Source organism: Myotis myotis, unplaced genomic scaffold (assembly GCF_014108235.1).
Source record: "Myotis myotis isolate mMyoMyo1 unplaced genomic scaffold, mMyoMyo1.p scaffold_m19_p_1, whole genome shotgun sequence".
In the NCBI taxonomy this organism is placed as follows: domain Eukaryota; kingdom Metazoa; phylum Chordata; class Mammalia; order Chiroptera; family Vespertilionidae; genus Myotis; species Myotis myotis.
The window spans coordinates 168,410,763-168,435,161 of record NW_023416313.1 but is presented as its reverse complement, the minus strand read 5'-3'; the positions used below and the strand labels follow the sequence as shown (position 1 = coordinate 168,435,161).

The 24,399-nt window shown below is 47.7% G+C and overlaps 1 protein-coding gene across 1 annotated transcript in view; it reads right to left on the bottom strand.

Annotated features, from left to right (window-relative positions):
- Positions 1 to 750: 750 nt before the first annotated feature.
- Positions 751 to 24,399, bottom strand: part of GLDN (gliomedin) — a 55,336-nt gene continuing 31,687 nt past the window's right edge. Inside the window, exons 3-10 of the mRNA XM_036301453.1 lie at positions 22,735 to 22,752; positions 22,263 to 22,370; positions 12,487 to 12,624; positions 9,790 to 9,927; positions 7,161 to 7,244; positions 6,938 to 7,063; positions 5,636 to 5,786; positions 751 to 4,200 (exon numbers count right to left, since the gene is read on the bottom strand). Of these exons, the coding sequence (XP_036157346.1) occupies positions 3,723 to 4,200; positions 5,636 to 5,786; positions 6,938 to 7,063; positions 7,161 to 7,244; positions 9,790 to 9,927; positions 12,487 to 12,624; positions 22,263 to 22,370; positions 22,735 to 22,752 (1,241 nt within the window). The 3' untranslated portion in view covers positions 751 to 3,722. The remainder of the gene's footprint in view (positions 4,201 to 5,635; positions 5,787 to 6,937; positions 7,064 to 7,160; positions 7,245 to 9,789; positions 9,928 to 12,486; positions 12,625 to 22,262; positions 22,371 to 22,734; positions 22,753 to 24,399) is intronic.

Here is a 24,399-nt window from a genome sequence, read left to right as displayed (position 1 = left end):
ACCCACTAACAGAGACACTTCTAGAGGAGGTTATAAAGAAGCTCTATAGGGCAAAGCAGGGTGTTCTTAAACTTTTTTTTTTTTTTTAATTTTGGGGCAGTTTTATTGTAAATTTGTTGTATAACTAAAGGACATTTTTTTGGTGGTGTGAAGTGTTAACTAGCTAATCAAACAGACCAGCAGATAGAAACAGTCAGTGCTGTGTACCTAACCAGCCCTTGAATAAAGCCCTAAGAACAAGGTCACTCCAGTTTCTCGTATGAATGAATATAAAAGTAACAGCTATAATTTATCAAGGCTTATATTATTTCAGAGCATTTCTTATTTCATATAGAAAAATCAAAGGAGGTTAAGTAATGCTGTTATCAACATTTTACAAAAGAAACGAGGTTCTGAAGATTAAGAGACTTGCCCAAATTCACACAAATCCAGTTTTTAAAATTTGTTTCTTTTTATATTTAGCCCCAATGTTATGTTCTTTTCAGGTGCCTTGCCTATGCCAATAAATGGGCAAATCTCCATTGCATTTCGGCTGTGTATGTCTAGTTCTAGTTACAATGTCTTTCTATAGAGAAAACAGCCCATTTCAGTGAGTTTTCAGTATTCAGAGGAGCTAGTAAATTGCAGAAGTTTCGACAGAGGACCAACCCAATAAAATTCCACCACAATAGTGTTTTGGGTTGTTTTTTCTTTTAAATGTTGCATCTAAATTATCAAGAGGTAAAAATAAAATACACTTGTTTCAATGTGTGATTGTGTTCAGCAGTGATTCTTTTATTGACTAGGTAGATTAAAGTTAAATAAATTACAACAACAAAAGAGAGACATTCCCAGTTATTAATTTGTTGTTCAGAATTGTTCAGCATCTGTGGTTACAGATGGGAAATCGTGGCTTTTAATGACCTGATACCCAAGGTCACAGCAGCTGGATGGGAGGGGAAACGCCTATCACACACTCCTTCAGACGCTTCCGCATCAAACAGCGCCAGAATGTGCCGCTGGAAAAGGACACCTGGCTCCTGAAGAACTGTGGTCTCTCACTTGACTTTTCACCTTGCGACCTTGAGGGGAATAAGATGGTCAAAATGCCTACGATCAGAACCCCTCATCTTAAAACGTTCACGCCAAACTCTTCCTCTGTCCTAACACCTGTGCTGCGCGATACGCTGAGACCGTAACCACCTGCGTGGCTTCACGAGGGCGCGGTTATCAGTTGAACAAAAATGCTTTGAAATAGGGTCCAACCTACGTTTGAGGCTGGGATGGGGGTTTTATTTACTTTCCCGCGGGAAGCTATCTACTATAGATTAAAGAGGAACTAGAGAATTATCTGGTTTGATTCCGACATGAGAAGTGCAGCTATTTGGAAAGTGCTTTAAAGCAACTTTGGTAATGAGTGAGAGTGGAAACTGCCAAAATGATATCTTGACTTAAAAGCGTTCGGTTGTACATTCTGTTTTAGCAGTGAGTCCACACCATTTTGTCTTTAATCCAGTGCTGTTTGCAGAAAAGAATGAGTCAAATCTTTATTCTCTTCCCTCTGTAAAAACAAACTTTCAACCTTATAAAATTACCCATTAGACCTCGATCAAACTCAGCTGTCCTCATATTACTCTGCCGCAGCAAAATCAAAACACACATTCCAGTACAACCTTCTCCGGTAGTGAACATATAATTCCTTACCCACAAGTAAGGGAACCAACATAGCTCAGATATCAAGCAAGACTGGGGTTTCTAAAACTTTTTCCTAAAAGGAATATATGCTAGTTTAATAACTAACCATTTGGTTGCTACCACACATACGATTAATTACTATTATTACAAACATGGCTGTTACCATGAAATTATATTCATATCCAGGCCCCTGTGTCCAGAAACAGCAACAGGCGTATTTAAATACGTTAACAGCAGACTGGCATTCATTAGACACATTGATCTTGAACATGAAACTCTACTTTTCTACAAACATGAATCTGAAAAGAGTATTTTTAGAAGCCGTGATGACACAACACAACCAATGTAATTAGTGTGTGTGTGTGTGTGTGTGTGTGTGTGTGTGTGTGTAGGGGGTTGTAGAAACCCTTATTTTGAGAACACAACAAAAAATTCCCTCATAACTGCCTGAGTATTTTCAGGGGTGGAGAGATTTAAAATCCAAATCTGTACCCCCCTGAGTTTGAAAATGCTTCTATTAGTAACATACAAAACCAGGACTCAGGGTCAGTGAGGATGGACTTGGCGCCAGTCAAAAAGCTGCAGAAGCGTTCCCCCAAACACACATCTGTATTCGATGAGGGCAAATTGCTGAAAAATCTCTACGTCACGTTTTCCTTATGTGCCCTCCTGGCTGCAGGACCCCAGTGACTGTCTAGATTCCTCTCTGCTGTCAGTGGCCCCGCCTGGCTGAAGCCTGTTTGAAAAACTAAGCTGGCAGAAATAGACGTACTTAAGGGCGTTTAGGAGGAAGTTAAACTGGATTTTCTCCTCTTTCAAGAGGACCAGAGCACATTCTTTAAAACTATATAGGAGAAGGGGCAGTTCACTACTGCTTTTGGAAGGCCACTTAGTTTTATACTGTCCTCACCCTTTCCCTCTATCAAAAACTCAAACCATATAAATGACCACTTCTTGCTCTGGAATAAACAAAAACATAACAAACAGCTCTGTGAATTTGCCCTTCCAAGAATCAGGCTCTCTTTATATTCTAAAGCAAGGGAGGGCAAAGGGCCAGACGGCCCATGTTTTAGGCTTTGCGGCCACTACTCAACTTTCTTGTAGTGACTCAACTCTGTCATTATAGAGCAAAAGTAGCCACAGACTAATTATAATAATGCATGTAACTAGCTGTGTTACAATAAAAGTTTATTTACAAACACAGTTGAGGGGCTGGCTTTGGCCCAAGGGCCAGTTTGCCTGCCCCTGTTTCAGTTAACCACGAATGATGCCTCTCTTCTGAAAACTACAGAGTGCTTCCCATAGTTGTAGCAGCTAACGCCTGCACAATATTTAGTGCTCACTCCGACAGCGGAGACACAGCTGCGGTAGGAGCCCGTGAGACCTGAGGATTCAGTCTATGACCCACTGCTGCCAACGAGCAGGATTGGAAACTGATAGGAACCTGGAGGGGCCTGTGTCTGTCTTATTGGGAAACCTGCGCATGTAGCTGCACTGCTTTTGCTAATCCAGGGTCAGCGAGCAGGAGCGGAGGGTACTGGCCGTTCTGGTGCTGTGGTGGCAGGTGCAGACACAGAGAAAGGTAATAAACTTTGGGTAATGTGCTACCTCAGCAGCCTTAAAGGGCCAGGGCAGCTTCCCAAGGTGCCAAATATAAGTAGGCACTAAGGAATTCACTGCTCAAGCAATTGGGCTGATATATAAAATATATAAACGTTGTAGAGCAGCAATAGCCAAGAAACACTGAATTCCCTACAGTTAGAGAAAATCTCACCCATCGTGTTGCCAGCTCTCTCATATTACCTACGGAAGGAAGAGGTAACTTGCCCAGCTGGTTTGTGGAGGAATCACCAAATCTTTTGGTTTCCAATCTGTTATTTTCCTCTAAAGAATCTGAATTTAAAGGGCATTTACCAACCATATAAGCACTCATATCATGAGATTATGACAGCGAAGTCCCTGGCTCCCCTTGAAGACAGTTTTCTGTTGGGATAGAAATGGTGCCTGAGAACATCAGAAGTTTAAGGAGGGGAACAGACTGAATTGCATCACTGGTTCAGTGCCCCTGACAAAAACTTCACAGGGTAAAGCATTAAATGGCCATCTTCCCACGAATATAAATGCTGGTCTCTCATATTGTATGATAACATGGCAAGAACAGACTGAGTAGTTCTTAAATCAAAGTTTGCATTGATCTGTTTCCCTGCTAACAAATCAAAGGCAAATGTTATCCTCATGTCTTTGGTGTCTGTGACATAGAGGATCCCTCGGGCAATGAAGGCGTTGCCGGCCTTGGATTTGGGGTACGTCGTGTTGATGTGCTGCACCACGGAGAATGTCCTCTCATCCAGCTGGGCTACCAGAATGCTCGAGCCATCCACACTGGAAGCGTAGATAATCCAAAGGCCCTTTTCATCCACAGCTAAATTGAAGTAAGTCTTGGAATTGGCAAAGAGGTATTTTCGATCAAAATACAAGGCATTTTCAAGCTTCAGAGTTTGGGATGTTTCTTTGCCAAATTCAAATCTGAAATGTGTAAAAAAAGTAGATACAAGTCACCACTTTTTCTGACAAGGGTGGTTTTCTAGGCTCTTCTATTAAACTGGGGCGGGGCCCGAGACTCTGCATTTCTAGTACGTTCCCAGGTTGTTCTGCTGGTCCGTCCCAGTGCTATGAGCAGCGGGGTGTAAAGGATGGTGACGACATCTAAGTGTTCACCTCCCAGCCCTGTGAGCCCAGGAAAAGTCCTTCACCTCAAGAATGCTGTGTTGGCTGACCTCCTGAAATGCCTTCGCAAAGGTTTCTGGAGCCGCAGGGGGACTAGTTCAGTCCTTTTGTTTTGCAAGTGAAAAAGGAGAAGTGACAGGCCCAGGATACAAGTAACTCACAGAGCCAACCCCAAGTTTGGGGGTTCTTCCTAGACCCCACGCTGGAATTTTAAGTAAAAAATTTCACAGCAGCCCTGCTGGTGTGGTTCAGTGGTTGAGCATCGACCTATGAACCAGGAGGTCAGGGCACATGCCTGGGTTATAGGATTGCTCCCCATTGCGGAGGGGTGGGGGGGAGGGGGAGGAAGGGGAGGCGGGGAGTGTATGTAGGAGGCAGCTGACCAATGATTCTCTCTCATCATAGATGTTTCCATTTCTCTCCCTTCCTCTCTGAAATCAATAAAAATATATTTTAAAAAATTTTCATAGCAAGCTAAGCTAAGAAGAAGGTCACCAGCTGGAAGAGATGCAGCGAAGTCATGGCTGGTGGGTGACTGGACAGATGGAGCTGTGTGTGGGATCCCACGCCCTCAGCTCCTGGAGGCTGTCTGATCTGACCAACTCCAAATCTAGACTGAATCATAAAGGGGATTTATGATTCCAGAGGCACCTGCCTGCAGGAATGAAAGTTCAGATATTAAGTTACAAGAAAAGAAAAACACCAGAGGGTGCCATTGAGCAGCAGAAGAAATGTGCAGCCTGTGATCTGGGGATGTGCGCTAAGCCTAACAAACCTGAATCCAATGAAGAAATACTGGAGTTTGGAAAGAACCAGAGAGGAGGGGACTTGAGAGGCCTGGCTGCCCACCTCGGCTTCTTCCGAACGTCTGGAACTCAGGGCTGCCTTGTGGTCCCTGTCCGGCCCTGACGGGGACCGGCTTTGGGTGTGACACCTTCCTGCCAGAGGGAGCCCTGGGTTCTGGCTGCTTCCTGTCTCAGAGGATGACAAGCTGCCCCTCTGACCACTCCGGTCTCCTTCTCTCTGGCTCCAACCTTACTCTCGGTGTCCAGACCAGCAATGAATGCAGACCCTGGCAGGGGCTGGGCCAGAGGCTCATCATCTGTGTCCTGACTGACCTCAGAGCGTGTGCCAGGCCCTGCGGGCACGAAGTGATGGGATTGGGGAACTAGGGCACCATAGTAGGTGCTGTCTGGGACGCGTGAGAAGGTGCTGCGGGGCCCACATGACTCACCTCACTATGGTGTTGGAGCCTCCTTTGTGGTAGTAGAGAGAGTTGTTGTAAACGGCATGCCCACAGCCGTGGAAATAATACGGGAGGTGGATGAGCGAGTAACTGCCATTCAGCAGGGAGGGCTGGTCCTTGAACTCCTTCACCCTGATGCCTGCAGGAGAGAAGCCCAGGAAAGGCTGTTACCTGCCCTTTGGCCTGGCAATCACAGCTGGGGAGGAGTCTGGCGGGGGGAGGGAGAGGAAAATGGAGGGAAGTGGAGGGAGATGTCCTGTAAGGAGGGTCTTTGTCCAGCTTGAAGAGTCTCAGACCCTTAAACTCACAATGCTATGGTTTCCCTCTGGATACTTTGCCTAAAATTGGATAAGCTACAGGCGAGGTACCCTGGTCATGTCCCTGTGACCTGACCAAACTCCAAGCCCAGTTCTCTTCTACGGATTCTGATTTGTCTTTTGAACACAGTCTCCACAGCGTCAGCTTTGCTCCAGAAAAACGGCCAGCCTTCCCCACCCCACTCTCGATTGTTCATGAACTTTTCTATCAGACTGACATAGGCCTAACCCGGGAACAGCTGTTCAGTCCCTCCTGCCTCCTCCTGCCTCCACAGCAGCGACTGCTCATTCACATTATTGCTCTTTCCTCTGGAGCCCAGAATGCTTCTCGGCTGGGCACCTGGGCAGTCGCCGCCAGCTGGACAGTAGCCTGGATGAAACGAAGCCGCGTGTCTCAGCTATTGCTCCGACCAGTGAGCGTGGCTACACCCCTTCTGGGGTGAGGCCACTGCTCCCACGACCAGCAGTTCCTGACCGCATCCCGTGAGGCAGCGTGATGAGGGTCACACGCGGGAGCAGTGCCCCTGGGAGGCGGCCCTTCACCTCCTCCTGGGGGCTCTGTCCAACAGATACCTGAGACCGAGGACCAAAGTACTCTCCCAGGGCGGAGCCAACTGCAGACAGAGGGACAGGGCAGAAGACTTCATCTCTGACATCCTTCCCCACTGTGTGTGTGGGCTTTCCGAGGCCATCAGTCCTAACGCTACATGGTTTCCTTTGGATAGTTTGCCTAAAGCTACACTGGGGTGCCCTGCTCGTGTATGACCCTGTGACCTGAACAGCAAGGTTCGCCATCAGTGTCCTCAAAGGAGGAAAGTATTCTGCCCACTCATTTGTGTTTCCTAAAATAAAGAGTCATTGTTACACCAAATAGCAGGGATTTCAGACAGACACAAAGAGGATCAGCCTGCAGGCGGGCAGCAGATGGAAGACACAACAACACAGGTACAGATCACCTGCCAAGTGAAGGTACCTGAAAAATGTTCAGTCACCCAGACCCGCTCATCACTCTTGTTTGCAGACTCTCGAATCCAAGTCCCAAATGTCTCCGTGACCTTCAGCACTTGTGTTGCGTTTCCAATGGAAGTGATCATGGATTCTACCAAAGGAGGAGAGAAAACAGTTGCTCACCTCCCAATTATGACTTTAAGGCATCCAATTTCTGAATTTCGAAATAGGATGCTTTGTTTCTGTACCCGCTTGTGGGGAATGGTGTTCATTGACTTTCTCGTCGGCTTTTCCCACCAAGGTATCGTCATTGGGGACAGCACATGTCTCACCTAAAACAATAACAACAGTAATCAGGGCACGCGCACTCCCCACCCCAGTCCAGATCTAGGCCCATAGGCATCCCTTACAACAGGCCCACCAAGTGTTCTGGTTGCTTGCTTCTAAGAACCATCAAGTCATACGCTTCCAAATTTCCCCCCTTCATTAGTGAGTTCCCAGCAAGCTTTCCATGACCACAGCTGCCAAGATGGAACCATCCCCAGAGATGTCAATAAGAGGGGAAATGGAGGCCTGAGCCAGTGTGGTCCGGCCCTTAGCAATCTGAGGGGAAGAGGCTTAGTGACACTCTCCTGGCCTCCAGGGGCAGGAGGATGACTTATCTAGATAAGTCAACTTTGCAACTTTCTGGGAGGGTTTTCACTCTCAGGGGGCTGATGGAGAGGAGGGAGGCAGCGGCCTCAGGAGGGACTGAACCACCCAGGGCAGGGATCACAGAGGAAGGAGGAGGCAGCCTGGCCCAGACCGTCGGAGCCCCTCACCACCATCTCCCCACTGCCTCTGCTCGAAGGCCTCCCCACTCAGGTCCTGGATGGGCACCTGATTCACACTCAGTTTGAGGCTACGCCTGAGCTAGAATCCATTCTCCTCAGTCTGTCACTGTTTCTGTATCAAATGGGCTTAACTCAGACCTTCGGTGGAGAGGTGGCTCAGGCAGCAGAAGCAGGACAGAGAAGGGGAGGGACATGGCAACTGTGAAGACGGGAGGAAGTGAATTGGCGGTAAGGCCCCGGTCTAGGGCAGGTTGGGGCAAATGGGACTTTCTGGGAAAGGCCAGGCCATTCTGATGGGTTCGCACCACCCTGTGGCTGCTAGACTCAAAGCAGCAGCTCAGCGGTCAGTGAGGAAGCTCAGGCAATCTGGAGCGGTTTCCTTAGCAGCCACCAGGGGGCGGGGCCCTCCGTGATCTCCAAGCTCCTTGCCAGCTGGATGAAGTCCCCTTGTCCGCGGTCCCTGCGGACTCCCCCACATGCAGTTCCCCTCAGGAGCCTGGGCTTTGTACAAGAAAGGGACAGGGAGGCCCTCCTGTTCTTCGTCTGGAGAAAAGGCTCTCATTAGTCCCTCAGTACCAACCTGCTTCTGATGCTGTGGGGACGGGAGGGAGAGAAATGGAACTGGTGCTGGAGAGGGCCACGTTCCGGCGCAGGCAGCCTGGCAGCTGAGGACTCAGCTCTAGGGGGTGGAGTGGGAGACGATGGCCTCTCACTGAAACCTTCACAGCTCAGTCTTCACAACCCTGGGGCCTAGCCCTGCCTCTCAGCAGCGAGGCCGCAGGAATGCTTCTCTGGGCACCACTGTAACTGGCTGGCGGAGCCTTGGCAAGTCAGAGTTCCACATGCTCAGGTCAGACCTCCCCTCCTCTCAGATGAAGGTCAAAGGTCCCATTCAGGTCACTCTCCAAGGGAAGCTGAACAAAGGGCTGCTGCTAATGGAGAGGGTGGTACTGAATGCCTGTGATGGAACCAAACTTCCAGGGAGAATTCTAATCAGGCTCCATTTATGGGGAGTGGGAGGGTGTCACGTGTGACATCTTTGAAAGCACAGATTTGCCCACTCTGATAACAGAGTGCATGGCCCCAAAACACCCTCCAGAAAAAGCAGTTCACCAGAGAGAACTAAGGGCTGCTCAGGAAGCGGCTGTGCAATCCAGCGAGTGTGACAGACACTGCTGGCAGGGCGTCCTGTCTGCCACTGAAGCAACAGCAGCATGTCGAGCCTCCCTGTGGCTAAGTAGGTGGGCAGATCCCGGGTCTCACCTTGGGGAAGAAGTCCTAGCATCGCCCTACAAGTAAGTGTTCTCCATTAGTGTGGATCCTGTTTTTCAGCAGCTGTCCATCCTGTGGCCACACCTATCACAAAATGGCCCCAGAACCAGGCCTCTTGGCCTCCTCGCCCTTGATCGGCTTAGTCTCAAAGTGTGAATTTCCACCTCCGAAGGAAGATGCTCTGAGAGCCGGGGCCTTACAGTCAAGTACAGGATTCAAACCCTACAGGGCTGCCACTCATGACAGAGTGTTTCAGTTTTGTGTCTGTAAGTTGGTGACAATAACAATTCCTATGTCCTAGGACTGCTGTGAGAATGAAATGAACTTAGCAGCTGGCACCGTGCCTGGCACACTCAGCACTGAAAGCTTGATGGTGGCAGCGGTAGTGTTGTAGTATCAGCAGGGATTAACCAGTCGGACCTTCCCCATCATCTCCTCTAGCATCAGCCAAGCCCTTCAAGCTCCAAGAGTGAGCAGCTTAGCTTTCCAGACTATTCTGGGGAGAGGGATGGTGCATTTGGCAGAAAGAGAAAGTCCAGTGACAAGGGAAGGGAGGGAGATGAGGAAAGGGGGAGGGAGGCCCAATTCTAAACCTGCCACCAGTCCTCACCCAGGATAGACTGCTCAGGCCTCCCACAATCATGGTACAAGGGGGGAACTCCTTGGATAAAATCTCCTCCCTCTGTTTAAAAAACCCATCACAAAGCCTGGATGAAGCCCGAGTTGGGACTGTTAATGGAAGAGGCACGTTCCCTGGGGCAAGGTTGGTGACCTGGGCACTGGCCGTTGAACATGTTTGGCTGCCGCGGGCCTTTGGATCTTCTGCTTCCAGGGGATCCTGGGGGACCTGGAGGGCCCGGGGGCCCAGGTGGGCCAGGAGGGCCTGGTGGGCCTGGGTCACCTTTGGCACCTGGAGAGAGAGAAAAAGAAGGTGGGGGGAGATTGATTAAGGAGCCATAATCAGAGTTGGGTTTCACACAGAAGATAAAGAGAATGAGTACCTCCCGGGGGCTTGCCACAGGCGATTGCTCGTGCACTTGTCCATGTGGAGCTGGAAGCTCCCATAGCCAGGCTGAGCTGCCACTGTGCAGCAGGAACCGCGCTAGAATTTATAAATCTCCTCATGGCTCCACCCAACCACTCCATGAAGCAGACTCTAAACCAGTGATGGCGAACCTATGACACGCGTGTCACCTTGTTTTTTTGGTTGATTTTTCTTTGTTAAATGGCATTTAAATAGATAAAATAAATATCAAAAATATAAGTCTTTGTTTTACTATGGTTGCAAATATCAAAAAATTTCTATATGTGACACGGCACCAGAGTTAAGTTAGGGTTTTTCAAAATGCTGACACGCCGAGCTCAAAAGGTTCTCCATCACTGCTCTAAATGACTTCAGTCTCAGGGAAGTCTAGTGCTTTGCCTGAGGTCACATGAATAGGCTGGAGCTCAGGCCCAGGGGTGTCTCACTTCAAAGCTCATCCTTTTGTCACTGGCCATGTCCGTGGGTCCCAAACCTGACTGCTCAGCAGAATCGTGCAAGGAGCTTTAATACAATTCTATGCTTGGGCTCCCTCCCAGACCAATTAGATCAGAATTGTGGGAAGGTGGGTCATCTGTACTTTTTAAAAAATATATTTAAAAAAATTTTCAATTACAGTTGACATATTAGTTTCAGATGTAAAACAGAGTATTAGATAATTATGTAACTTACTAAGCGACCACCCTGGTAAATTGAGGACCCATCAGACACCATACACAGTTATGACAATATTATTGACTATATTCCCTATGCTGTACTTTATATCCGTGGCTATTTCTTATTCATCTGTATTTTTTAAAGTTTCCTCCTCTGCAGGCAGCCATGAGAAGCACTGCTCTGTGTGGTAGAAGTAAGGTGCTCCTGTCCAGCTCTGTGACCTTGAGCAGGCAGCTCAACCCTGTTGAGCCGGTTTCATCTCTAACTCAATCTCCTACTCCCAATCCTGCCTCTTGAGAATGACTGAGGTCACTGGGGCCCCTACACACCTGAAGGCAGCCATTCCTCTAGCCTCGGGTGCCAATGTGGGCGTCGCCCTCTGCAGGGGCTGGTTCTGGAGCTCTCATAAAGGTGCCATTAGGCTGGGCCGCTCAGCCCTTCGGTTCCACTCACCTGGCCAGTCCCATTCTAAGGTCTCTTTAGCTGCCTCTTCCCAGTCAGTCTCTTTAGAGTGGGCAAGCAGGGGTCACAAAGGTGAGAGGCAGGTCTGTGCCCAGGGCAGGGCAGGCATGATCCAACCCTACTACACCTCCTCTCCTCTCTGACCAGAGGACACACTCAGCTCTGGCCTGTGCTCCTGAATTGGGGTGCACTAAGCATGGTTGCTTTTCTGAATGGTGTATCATCACTCTTCACTTGTTCAGCAGTATAGGGACCATGCAGTATTCTGGATGTATAGACTTCCATATAACTGAAGTGTAACATGGTCTTATATTTTAAAATTATATTCATGTATATTACCCTGTAAAAACACTTCTTAAATGTTATGCATTTTGCATAGCACCCTCCCCTGTTTATGAAACAAAGCATCCTAAATATAACTTGATCTTTCCTTGATGCTTTGGTCTTAGCACAGTGTCTGGCAAATAGCAGGTGCTCAGTTAATTTCCGAGGGATAGATGGGCAAATGAATGATTAGGATCATTATTCTGAACATCTATCATCTTAGCTTCTTGAGGACAGATGCCATGTCTTGCTCATTTTCACATTCATAGTCTCAGCTCTTAGCAAAGTGCCCAATTCATAAATACTGCTCTCTGATGTTCAATAGATGTTTACTGAATACATTAATAGGATAGTTAGTTTTTATGATATAGATGGTCTACAAAGTCCTGTGCTTTTAAAATTCTCCTGCCTCATCTCCTCCATGACCTCAACTATCACCTACTTTTTCCACCAGGTGATTGTCTTTCTGTGGCTTCCTGCACCTCCTCCATCTCCCCCATAGACACCAATTATCTGCTTTTAATCTGGGCTGAAAACTGGAAAAAGAAGACCAGCAACCATGATTGCCCCCATTTTCTGTGTCAAAAGCTTAGGATAAAGGCCCGAGGATGGCCCTGTCTCTATTGCAAAGGAAATGTCTGTGCTTCCTGTCAGTTGTTCTCTGAGGAATCGGAAACATGCTTGCTGGCAGGTATTATTCTGGATCGTGCTGGATTTAACGGATACTCGGAAAAAGGAAGTTTCCTTCATCCTAATTTAAGCCAGCCACGATGTTTAGACCTGAAGTATTAAGCCTTCTTCTGCTTAGATCCCAGATTTGGCCTTGCCTACAGCGGGGTAGCAGGCACAGTCTTCTCCTTTTTGAAAGCATAGAACAGAGGCCCCAGAGGTGGACGAGGAGAGAAGACCCAGAGCAGCCCTTGCATTGGAATCGACAGGTCTCGGGCCTGTTCCCCCGGGAGAGGGCCCCGCGCAGCCTCTCACCTGCAGGGAGCACATCATTGGACACGTCCCCCTTGTCTCCCTTTTCACCCTTCTGCCCTGCTGGGCCCTCATTTCCAGTCAAGCCCAGTTCACCAGGGTCTCCCTTTTCCCCTGGAATTCCTGCGGCTCCAGGTAGCCCTGAGGGGAAAAAAGATATATTAGCCTGTTGTACAAGAAATTCTGACACACTGCGTTGTGATATTATACTGTGCACTTTAAAGGTGAAGCAGCTTCAAACACCAAGTACCTAACACACACAACCACTTTAGGACAGCAGCGTGGCCATCACTGGAGAACAGTATTCGCAGGTGGCTCTGACGGGATATTTTTAGAGACGTTTGATTGGAACAACAGGCTGAACAGAGGACTGAACCTCAAGAGGGATAGTCACAGGAAGAGTAGAAAGAAGATGAGGCCTGATCAGAAGTCTGATCTATCCACACAGGTTGGATGGAGCACTGTGAGGGGCCGACTTGGTGCTATAACAATGGAGACGTCATCTGCATTATTTGCTTGATTCCTCACAACATATTGGAGTGGAGGCTAGGCACTCATCCATACTTTCACTTTTAGAAATTGGAACTAAGGATACAGTGGCTATAACTGATGCTGCTAAATGAGTAGCAGAGAGAGATCCAATTCTATCACCATGGCCTCCTTCTGTGGCATTCCAATGCAAAATGCTTTTACTCAAAATAGCAAAACAAGTAAAGCTGCTTTAGGACAGGCATTAAGACAGATGGGTACAGGGTGAACAAACTGCAGTGGGTGAAACGTCTGCCTCCACTCTCCAGGAGCCATCACTCCAGGAACTGCAGCCCCGCCACACACAGCAACTGTCGAGATGTGTGCCATGACCTCTCAGCACTACTCTACGGGCAGCACAGGATTCTGACCCCTGAGAGAAAGGAAGCAAATAGGTTCATACGGTTGTTACAGTTCACTGCTGGTGGGTAGTTTCCACACAGCAGCAAGGGAGGGGAACCCAAATAGAGCCTGGCAATGTTGCTATAGAAAAGAAACAAAAACAAGAATTTTTGGACCTAGAGGTGGCTAGAACTTGTGAGGTAGAATATGAGAGAGGAGGTCGTTGTATAGAAAGAGCTAGAGAACTTCAGAACTTGGAGTCTTTGGCTGAGGAATGATCTGTGCAGGATGCTAGGCAGGGGAAAGAATGGACAGAAAGCACTTCACTACACAACTCTCAGAGCCTGCACAGGGAAAGTTCTCATTCCCACCAATCAAGGCGGAGAGAGCTCAGAAAATGGCAGGATATTGGGTAGAGTCCTTGGAAAAGTCTTGTCTTAGTAGTGGGGCTAAATAAGCCCGAGAGACAAGGCTGCCATGGGTCCATCATAACAATGCTTAAAAATAAGCTTTGAAAGGATTACACTAATCAGCAAATAGATTAACTGCATGCCCGAATAGACCCAACATTTGAATTATTCAGTCAAGGTGATGCACAACTTAACAATTTATGAGAAAAATCATATGATCATCTCAGAGGATGCAGAACAGGAATTTCATAAAATTCAACACCTATTCTCAATAAAAATTCTCATCAAAATAGGAATAGAAGAAACTTTCTCAATATGGAAAAGGGCATATATGAAACACCTACAGCTGCCATCATCCTTAATGGTGGAAGACTAAATGCTTTTCCCTAAGATCAGGAATAAGACAAGGTATCTATGCTCATCACTTTTATTTCACACTCTGCTGTAGGTTCTAGCTAGTGCAAAAAAAAAAAAAAAAAAAAAAAAAAAGCAAGCAAAAAGGAATAAAAGGCAAGCAGATTGGAAAGGAAGAATTAAAAAAAAATTAAATTCAGAGGACATGACTGTTTACTAGTATGTAGAAATTTTCATGAAATCTATAAAAAAGCTACTCGATGAGCACCCAGGGACACTGGGTTCCTGAGAGGGGAAGGGATTGCCTAATATTGTGCAAAGGTATTGCCAGGTATGGATCAATTTACATGATCTACTATTGCAGGGAGCCCCCTGTTCATTTTGATGACAGCCTCCTACATGTATTGCTCAGTAGAGGTATTATTCAGAGTGGTAGAGATTTCAGGCAACAGGAAAGACCTGGAGGCATGTCTTACAACAGGAAAAACTTTGATTCTTCTCAAAGTCAATAACCAAGAGGGCTTAGGATCTTTTCTAACTACCCTGTCAGTCTCTATTCCCCTTTTTATAGGCTCTGGCCAAGTGACTGCCCGTTCACCCCTCTCCTATGCCCCATAAACTGGGACAATCCCCACTCTCTAATGGTTACCCTCTGGTGTTACAATTATCCTCTCTCCAGATGAAAAATCAAATCTGGATTGACCCCACCCTCACTGCCCGCTAGCACCACAGGATTCAACATAACTGTCCCAAGGGAATCACAGAATTCCAGATTGGAAGGTACCGAAAAGGTCAATTAGATTAACCTCCAAAATCCCAAAAGCGTCTCTCTTCACATCTTTTCAGCAATGGGGAGATAACTGCATTCACATCGCATCACATCACATATCATACCCCAATACTCTGCACAGCCATGGAAGGCAGTTATTCTCTAAAGCATAAATCTGAATCTCTTAACACCTTTCCTTTATGCTGGAGGAGGAATACATATTCAAAACGGTTTCTGCTCTTCGATACTCAGGGCACCCTACAAGCCATGCCAAAGAAGACAGTGTGTGAAAGAACCTTAGGATGTTGATCACTATTAGTAAATGTAGTGAACAAAGAAACATTTGCTACGTTTCAGCCAACCGTAAAAACAAACAAACAAACAAACACCTCAGTAAAAAACTAGGAAATTCAGCTGTAGCTGGGCGTCAGGGGCCTCAGGCTCCCTCCAGCAGTGATCCCAGGCAGATGCCATGCACTGAAGGGGGAGCTGTTACACAATGGAGAGGAGTGAAGTAGAGCAGAAGCCCCCCACCTTACCCCACCCCATTGTTGGAATTTGCTCTGCTATGGATTCAGTATGAAGCAAATCATGCCTCTTGGGTGGTTCATGGCTCATGAAGCATCTCTCACAACAGCATTGGAAATCCATCGGTCTGGGTCATCCCTGCCCAGGTCACCAGGACATCTTGCTGGAAAGTGGTCTGCTCACTTAAAGGAGCCTTTAATCGGGAACCTCTGCATGAGGCGGCTTTCTTTTGTCAGGGTTTAAATAGGCAATTTGGCACATTATCTGCAGGACACAAAAGATGAGTCCGTTGCCATAGAGTCCAGTCAGCACAATGCACCAAGTATAACTGATACCGTCTAAAGGTTTCACATGCCCAGATTTAGCAAAGCTCAGGGAAATGGTATCTTCTCGTTACCTCAGTGTTTTCTTTTTCAGGCATTTATTCTAGTCACAAAAAGCCTTTCTGCATCATCATCCTATTTTCCCTTCTTTTCTTTTATTCTTTCCTCATATGCCTTTTATTTTCTTTCTCAAAAAGGTCATGCGTGAAACAGGAAAATATTCATGCTGTAATGCAGCTGTTGTAAGGCAGCCCCTACAGGGGCAGGTGTTTAAAACTAAAGATATTAAAGACCTTTGCTTAAAGGTGTATTTTGATACTTATCTGGATGTGCATAATCTTTTGTTGTTGTTGTTGTTAATCCTCACCTGAGGATATTTTTTCCATTGTTTTTTTATTTTATTTATTTATTTTTTAAAGTAGTCATGTTTCTTTTTTGTTTGTTTGTTTTTTAAATATATTTTATTGATTTTTTACAGAGAGGAAGGGAGAGAGATAGAGAGTTAGAAACATCGATGAGAGAGAAACATCAATCAGCTGCCTCCTGCACATCTCCTACTGGGGATGTGCCCGCAACCCAGGTACATGCCTTTGACTGGAATCAAACCTGGGACCTTTCAGTCTGCAGGCCGATGCTCTATCCACTGAGCCAAACAGGTTTCGGCCCATTGTTTTTTTAGAGAGAGTGGGAGGGAGAGGAGAGAGAGGGAGAGAGAAAGAGATACATTGATTGGTTGCCTCCCACACTCACCCCAATCAGGGCCAGGCATTGAACCTGCAATCCAGGTATGTGCCCTTGGCCAGGAATTCAACCTGTGATGATGTGCACAGGCCAATGCTCTAAACACCGAACAACACTGGCCAGGGCGTGCATGACCATTTTTGAGCATTTGTTAAGAAAGGGTGGGGTCACAGAGGACATTCCTGGAGTACCCAGCTCAGGTGATTAAGGAGACTGCACCATTGGGTCTCCACAGGACACCAACTACATAAGGTTGCCCTACCAAGACCAGGAGTCATAGCAGATCCACCTAATACATAGAAACAAAGATAAAGAAGTAGCCAAAATAGGGAGACAAAGAAATATACCCCAAATAGAAGAACAGGGAAATCTCCAGAAAAAAAAGCTAACTGAAATGGAGGCAATCAATTTACTAGATATAGAGTTCAAAAAATGGTTATAAGGATGCTCAAGCAACTTAGTAAAAACTTCAATAAAGAGTTATAAAGCATTCAAAGGACATAGAAACAATAAAAAAACAACAAATCAGAAATGAAGAATACAATACCTGAAATGAAGACTACACTAGGAAGAATAAATAGTAGATTAGATAAAGCAGAAATATACCCCTGCCTTTGTAGTCAACTAGAGGCCCAGTGCAAAAAATCCATGCACCTGAGGGGGGGGGGGGTCCCTCAGCCTGACCTGCGCCCTTGGGGGATGTCCAATTGCCAATTTAGGCCCGATCCCTATTTTATTGTAGTGTTGTTTACAGTAGACAAGATTTGGGAGCAGCCCAAGTGCCCACCAATAGGTGAGTGGATAAAACATTTACACAATGGAATATTACTCGACCGTAAGGAAGTAAACCTTACCTTTGTGACAGCATGGATGGACCTGTAGAGTATCATGCTAAGTGACATAAGCCAGTTAGAGAAAGACAAGTACCATATCATTTCACTTATATGTGGAATCTAATGGAAAAAAAAATAAACTAACAAAATAGAAACAGACTCATAGATACAGAAAACAGACTGACAATTGTCAGAGGGGAGGCGGGTAAGGAGCTGTGTGAAAAAGGTGAAGGAATCAAGCAAAAAAAAACCCAGCCCCAAACTCTCATAGCCACCAACAGCAGTATAGTGATTTCCAAGGGAAAGGGGGTTGGGAGAGGGTGAAGAGGGTGAAGGCTGGATAAGTGGTGATGGAAGGAGAGGACTTGGGGTGGTGAACACACAGTACAATCTACAGATGATGTATTATAGATTGTACACCTGAAACCTATATATTTTATTTAACCAATGTCACCCCAATACATTCAGTAAAAATGAAAAAGAAAGTGTCATGGACATTTTGTCAACATACAAAATGTTTTCTCTTTGCCCTCTTATGACTATTGCCTGTGACAAAGTTTCCCTTTGTCTGTAGATAAAATCTCCTTGTCCTCACACTGGCCATGCGCTGGTGTCAGAAGTACTCTGCTATCTAATCACAGGCACCATCAGAAGACCCGTGGGGGGTACTCTGCCCCGCCCCACTCAGCTGAACTCAGTGATACTATCACTGTGTCGCCTGGGCTCTGGCAAACTTTGAGTCAGCACATTCTGCCAGGGAAGAAAGGTCAGATCTGCTCGCTGAGGTTCTGTGCTACAAGGGGCTCTCTGCTATTTTTCTTCCTCCGTGGCGCCCACTCAAAACAAACCATCTCACTAGCGTTAGAGTTGGGGGTTGTGCGATGCTGCAGGGGTCAACTCCAGCATCTTCTCTGCAGGGGGTGAGGGAGGATGGCTTATTTTTGGCAGGACTATCTGTCACAGCCTGAGGGTGGGGGGAAGGGGACTGGAGGGTGTCCACAATACCCAGTCCCAAGACGGGGATGAGTAAGGAGGAGGGCGTTTATTTCTGTTTTCATGAGGATTTGATTTTTAGAGAAGACACTGCAGCATTAACTCTTAAGTGAGACAGTAAGACAGATGGAGAGAGAAAGTAAATGTTTGGTTTTGAGGCAACAGAATGTCAAACTTCATAGAAGATGCTAGTTGCAAAATGACAACATTTGAGTCTCTTTTAGTTCTTCTCTCCAAATCTAAGTCAGTATTTTCAAATGAATACAGGTATTTCCATGTAGACTTCCTTTAGGTATAAAACCAAGTTTCTCTTCCCATTTTTGGTAACAACAGCTAACACTAATATAAATAGCATATATATATAATCACTCGCTCTTCCCAACAGTGCTATGGGGTTGATACTATTATTGTCCCCTTTATACAGATGAGGAATCCATGGCACAGAGTGATTAAATAACTTGCCCCAGGGCACACAGCTACCAAGTGGAGGAGCCAGAATTCCACCTGAGCTCTGGCTCTGGCTCCATGCTAGTCCTCCATCGTGCTTAGCATTCCTGAGGTCAGAAACTGAGGGTTATCTTTGATGCTTTAATCTCTTGGAAACAACGGTTAGGCTAGAGCTCTGAAATTCTGATTTAATCAGACCAGTGTATCTCAAAGCGCCCTGTTCTTTCCTTCAAATATGTACGTAATGTGGTTACCAATGTACTAGACTTCTGACTATGAACAATCAGATGGGAAGGGGTCCAGAGTGGGAACTGTGTCTACTTTGTTTCCCCAGCAGTATTCTCAATCTGTCCAATAAATATTTGCTGACAAACTCCCACCCGCTTCTGCTGTGCTCAGCCTCTGGGTCGGCTCACCTGGAGGCTCCCTTCTACGTGGTCACTAGATGCTACTCTCCTCAGGGCTCCACCCAGGCTCTCCCACAGCTATGCCCACATGCCCGTGGTCTCTGATACTCTGCCATGTAGACCTCTAGTCCGCTGGTCTCCTCTGACCGCAGACCTGCATCCCAAGGCACACCCCCAACCCCCACATCTCCTCCCCTGGTGTCTCAATCGCAGCACATCCCATGCTGAGCTCCTGACAGTCTCCCTGAACCCGAGTCAGTGCAAGGCTCCCACCTGGGGGCAGAGCAGTCAGGCAGTGCAGAGGCCTAGAGTCTGCCTGAGGGCCTCCCTCCTCCACCTCTGTTTATCCACCTGTCATCACAGACTGCAGATTTCACCCCCAAATACCCACTCCATTTGTCTCTCCATGCCCATCCACGCCCTTCCCCCGCCTGCTCTTTGAGAAGCTTCTGAATGTCTCCCTGCCTCCGTGCTCACTTGTCTCCTGTGCTTATTTCAATGTGTTCCAAGCACATTGGTTCTTATAAAGGCAGATCTGATCCCGTCACTCTCTCCTGCTGGAGCCCCTCCAGGCTTCTCCTGCTCTCAGGATAAAGACATCTTCCCTCCGTGGCTCTGCCATCCCTGGTGCCCCTGTGAGAAAGCTGGTTGCTGGGTGGTATGGACACGCCTTCGAGGCTCAGGTCAGGAGCAGGAGGGAAAGCACGGCCCGGGCCCTTAGCAGGGTGACTGCGGACAGCACAGCCCTTGCTCTGGAGTCTGAGCGGGCCCAGGGCTGAGCAAAGCTTTCAACAACCCCTTTCCATAGAGACAGGCTTTTCCAATGGCCGTTGTCTCTATACATTAGAAGGGAGGCTAGTCTCCACTTCCCCTGGCCCAGGGCGAGGACCCCCTGTTGGGCCCTTGATGACTCCAGTTCTAACCTCAACCTTAGTGGAAACTTCTTGTTCTAAGGTCTAACGTTGCTGACCCCGGAGGCCTCCCTCACTGGGAAGGCCCGTATCTTTGCTACCCTTCCCATGGGATCTCCAGGGAATGAGGACTTGGTCAACCTCCAGAGAAACAGAATCCAGCACCTTCTCAACCAGCCACTGCCACCCCTCTCCAAGCCTCCTCCCTTCTGCCCTGCGGCCTCCCCGGCACAGCCACCAGGGTGGTGGGTTCCCCAGTGGGGCAGGGCAGGTCTCTGCTCTGCTGTAAATCCTGCCCATCTCGCTAAGCACAAACCAGTTCTTCAAATGCCCAGGGCCAACCTGACTTGTCCTCTTTCCTTTCTGGTCTTAACTTGACCCCAGTTACCTCTCATTCTCTGTCCAGCCACCCTGGCTTCCTTGTGGCTTCTCAGACTCATGGGGGGCAAGCTGCACTCCCCGGTTCTGCTGGAACCCTCTCCCCAGGCCCCCGCTCTCATCTCCTCTAGGTGTTTGCTCAAAGCTCCCTTCCCGGGGGTCTTACATGGCTTCCCACTCCACAGTCACCCCCCGCACTCCCCATTCCCTCTCCTGGCTCTATATTTCTTTTTACCACCGTGTAACAATCTACTCTACTTGTCGATCTTGTCGACTGTTCATTCTCCCAGCTTGGAATTTAAGCTTTATGAAGGCAGGGATGTTGTGAGCGTTTTCACTTCTGGATCTCCAGCACCTACAACAGTACCTGCCACATAAATATGCGGTACCTGAGTGGACCTCACTGGGTTGTGGGCTGCATGCTGAGCACACTCTGCAAAGCCAGAGCCCTTCTGGAAACCACTCCTTTCCCCCCTGCCCACGCCCATGCTAACACAGTGCTGCCTCCCCTCAGCTGCCCTTCATGCACTCGTTGCTGAATCCTTAGGATTGGGTCACATTTCTGGGGACTTCTCAGGATAAAACAAATGTCTGTACACTGCTGGTCATCATTATTCAATGCTGATGTTCATTTATAATTATTATCCAACACGGAACAATCCATTACTGCTCCGTAGCACGGGCTGTAATTACTGGCCTTCTGGGGACTGAGCTGACTGGCTATGTTGCCCATTGTCACAGGGGCTGTCCCCTGGGAACGTGAGCGTGCAGGTTTGGTCAAGTGGCAAAGCCCCTCCACGACTCTCCCTCTCCACAGGCGATAAGAGCAGAGTGCTGGGAGGGGGACTGTGCTGTCTGGAAGAATCTTCCAGTAGCTCTTCTAGCCCAGAGCCTGTTCAAGTGGGCGGGAGTAGCAGAGCCACGAAGTTGGAAATAAGCTAGAGGGTGTGATGGAGCCTCCACCTGCCCAGAGGCTGAGAGCCAGGCCTCCTAGAGGCCTCCTGAGCAGCCCTACCCCTGCACTTGAGCTTCCACATGCCACATGCCAGCTTTCTTCAGTGAATCTGCCCAGCAGGCCTTTCCCCGGCCCCCCAGGATTGGTACTCAGAGCCCCTTAGAACTCGCCTGCCTGCCTCCTGCCTCCTGCCAGACCCCGCAGGAGCCTCTGCCTCTCACTGACCCCTGGACATACCTGACACCTCGGGGCTTTGGGGCCTTGGCTCGGGTGATGGCAGCACTGCTGCTCACAGAGGCACAGGAAGTCTCTCGGAGACACCCCACATCTCTGTAACCACTCTGTGGCCCCCGGACAGGAGGCCCTGACAGCTGGGACCCCACAACCCGAGTGCAGGCCTCAGGGAGGCCTGGATGCCACCAGTCCATTCAAATTGTTCCAGCTATTCCTCTACTAGGAAAACTCAGGGGCTGACATCACACAACTGATTTTCAATTAAACATAATGTTTCTGGGCAGACGAAGGCAGTGAGAGGGCAAGGCAGGAACTGACCCTGGAAAGACGGGGCGTGACACATGCAGCCAGCACACAGCCCACACGTGCCTGCCCTGGGCTCTGGCTCCTGCCCCTTCCATCTGTCAGTCTGCATCAGAGCAAGCAGTTCCCAGGGAGACAAACCATTGTCAGTACCAAAAAGAATGCCCTTGGCCCCCAAAACACGGCAACTTCCAGGCAAGAGTCGAACCAGCCTTGCCTGCAAAGATACAGCACTTTCTAGCCACTGCACACACATTAGCCCATTCAAAATGCAGAAACAGAAACAAGCAACAAGGAAAATAACGAAAGAGTTGCCAAAATACCAATTTTTCCTCTCTTTCCATTTGCTCCTTTTTCGCCCTTTGGGCCCTTGGGACCAGGCTGTCCATCCGACCCGTTGTGTCCTGGTAGCCCACCAACTCCTGGTGGTCCTGCATCAAACATGGGAAACGAACATTAAAAACATCTCTTCACTGAAGTTCAGGTCATTCCCTGTAGCCAGTGAAGGTGGGCAGCATTGACACCTTTCCCAGATCCTTCTCGCTTCCTCCCTTCCTTCGCCTCCTTTGCTACCCTGGCCTGGAGCAGTGACAAGTGGAGGATGGTGAAGGCAGGTTCTCAAGTGGGAGGGGCAGGAGAGTTCAAGATTGGGGGAGAGAGAAGGGGGAACACAGCGACAGTCGGGGTTGGCGCTAAACTCTTCCCCCTTTCCCACCTTAGTCCCTTCTGAGTGATCCTGGGGAGTTAGCCACCCATATTCCCCCCTATGAACTAGGAAAAGCCATGGGCTCTTACCTGGTGGGCCAGGTGGTCCTAGAATAGGAAAAGAAATTTAAATGGTGAACTATAGGTGGAAGAAAGCAAAGCAGCTCCACACCCCAAAATTATTTCCCCCCTCTTAGAATGTACTGGCGAGGAGCCACCCCATGCCTTTTACTTAGAATTCAGTATATTTACCCGAAAGATTCTTAAAATCAAGTCAGCACAGACACATTTGCCAACCAAAACCACTCCTGTTTAAGTTTCAGTGGACCAAGAATAACTGTATCGATTCAGAAATCAGATATCTCTCAAGCAATCAACTTAATTCAATGAGCCTGGGTGACAATACATGTAGGCACTACAGCCCTGGCACAGGTAAGTGCCGGCACTGCAGGGCTGAGGTCTGGCTGTCATGAGAGCAGTCCCAAGGGCTCCCAGCCAGCCAGTGTGTCTCCGCTAGGCCACTGAGGGGGTCTGAGAGCAGAAGCTGGTTCTGAAGTATGGTAGCAATCATTTCAGATTGAAACTGTAGTTTAACTCTAACCTGTTGTTTGGCTTAACAATAGAAAAGTTACTTTGATTTTCTGAATTGTATAAATCATCCCATTCGATTGAATGCCTTATTGATTGTACCGTGACTATCCCGTTGGTTGTGGTCTTACTGGTTTTAGAAGCACATTCTTCACCTGGGAAGGACAGCACAGTTATCCCAAGGTCAGAGGGCTCTAGGCCCAAAACTGTAATTTAGATAACATGCCTAATTTTAACCCAGGTTAGATAATGTGTTTATAACATGCTGTTTAAACTGCTTTTTGCAAACTAGGTTCCTCATTCCAGACCTGAGGGCTCAAGATAATGTATTTCTGTCAATTCAGTGACCCTGAGACCCCAAACTATAATTAACACGCTTAATTCTTCTGTAAACTGCTTTTTGCGAGCCAGGTTCCTCATTCCAAACCTTGAGATGTAATCAATACCTTTGTGATCTTTGCCTATATAAGTCTGGTTTTGCCACCATCTTATGGCTATAAGATTTGGGGAATGGCCCCTCATAGTCCCGGATTGCAATAAATGTGACTCTTTAATTCGACTTCTTGAAGCGTCCTTCTGTGATTCGCGGGATACATTACAACAGTTCACCTTCCAGATCTCTATTTTGTTGCATGAAATAGCCCAAGACGAATTGAGGGCCCAGATCAGGTAGCAAATACTTTCCTTAGTGTGTAATTACCCAGAAAATCTAAGGGTGTTCATATGGATCATTTACACATAATCTAACAAAAGGATTTTGCTTTCCCAAAGAGAAGAGTATTCTTATCAGTTATTCTATGTGAGCACTCAGACAAGCTAGTGAGGCTGTAGCCGGAGCAGCTGAGGTCCTTCCGTTCTCCAGACTGCATGTGATCACCAGTACTACAGGGAAAGGTCTTCCATAAATCCAAGCTGTGGCCTTTCAGACAAATCACCATTTACTAAGCACCTACTATGTGCACCAAAATTCACTAAGCAGCAGCAAGCTTGGCCCCTGTGTCCGTTGTGTTGACAACCTACCAGGGGAAGGTAGATACTTGGCAATCACAATGAAATGTGAGGGAGCTGCAGAGAAGCAAAACCCCAAAGGGGTGCTGGGGCAGCCTGGGCACACGGCTGTCTGAGAGGCCTCCAGAGAAGGGTGAGCCTGGATCTGGGGCACCGAAA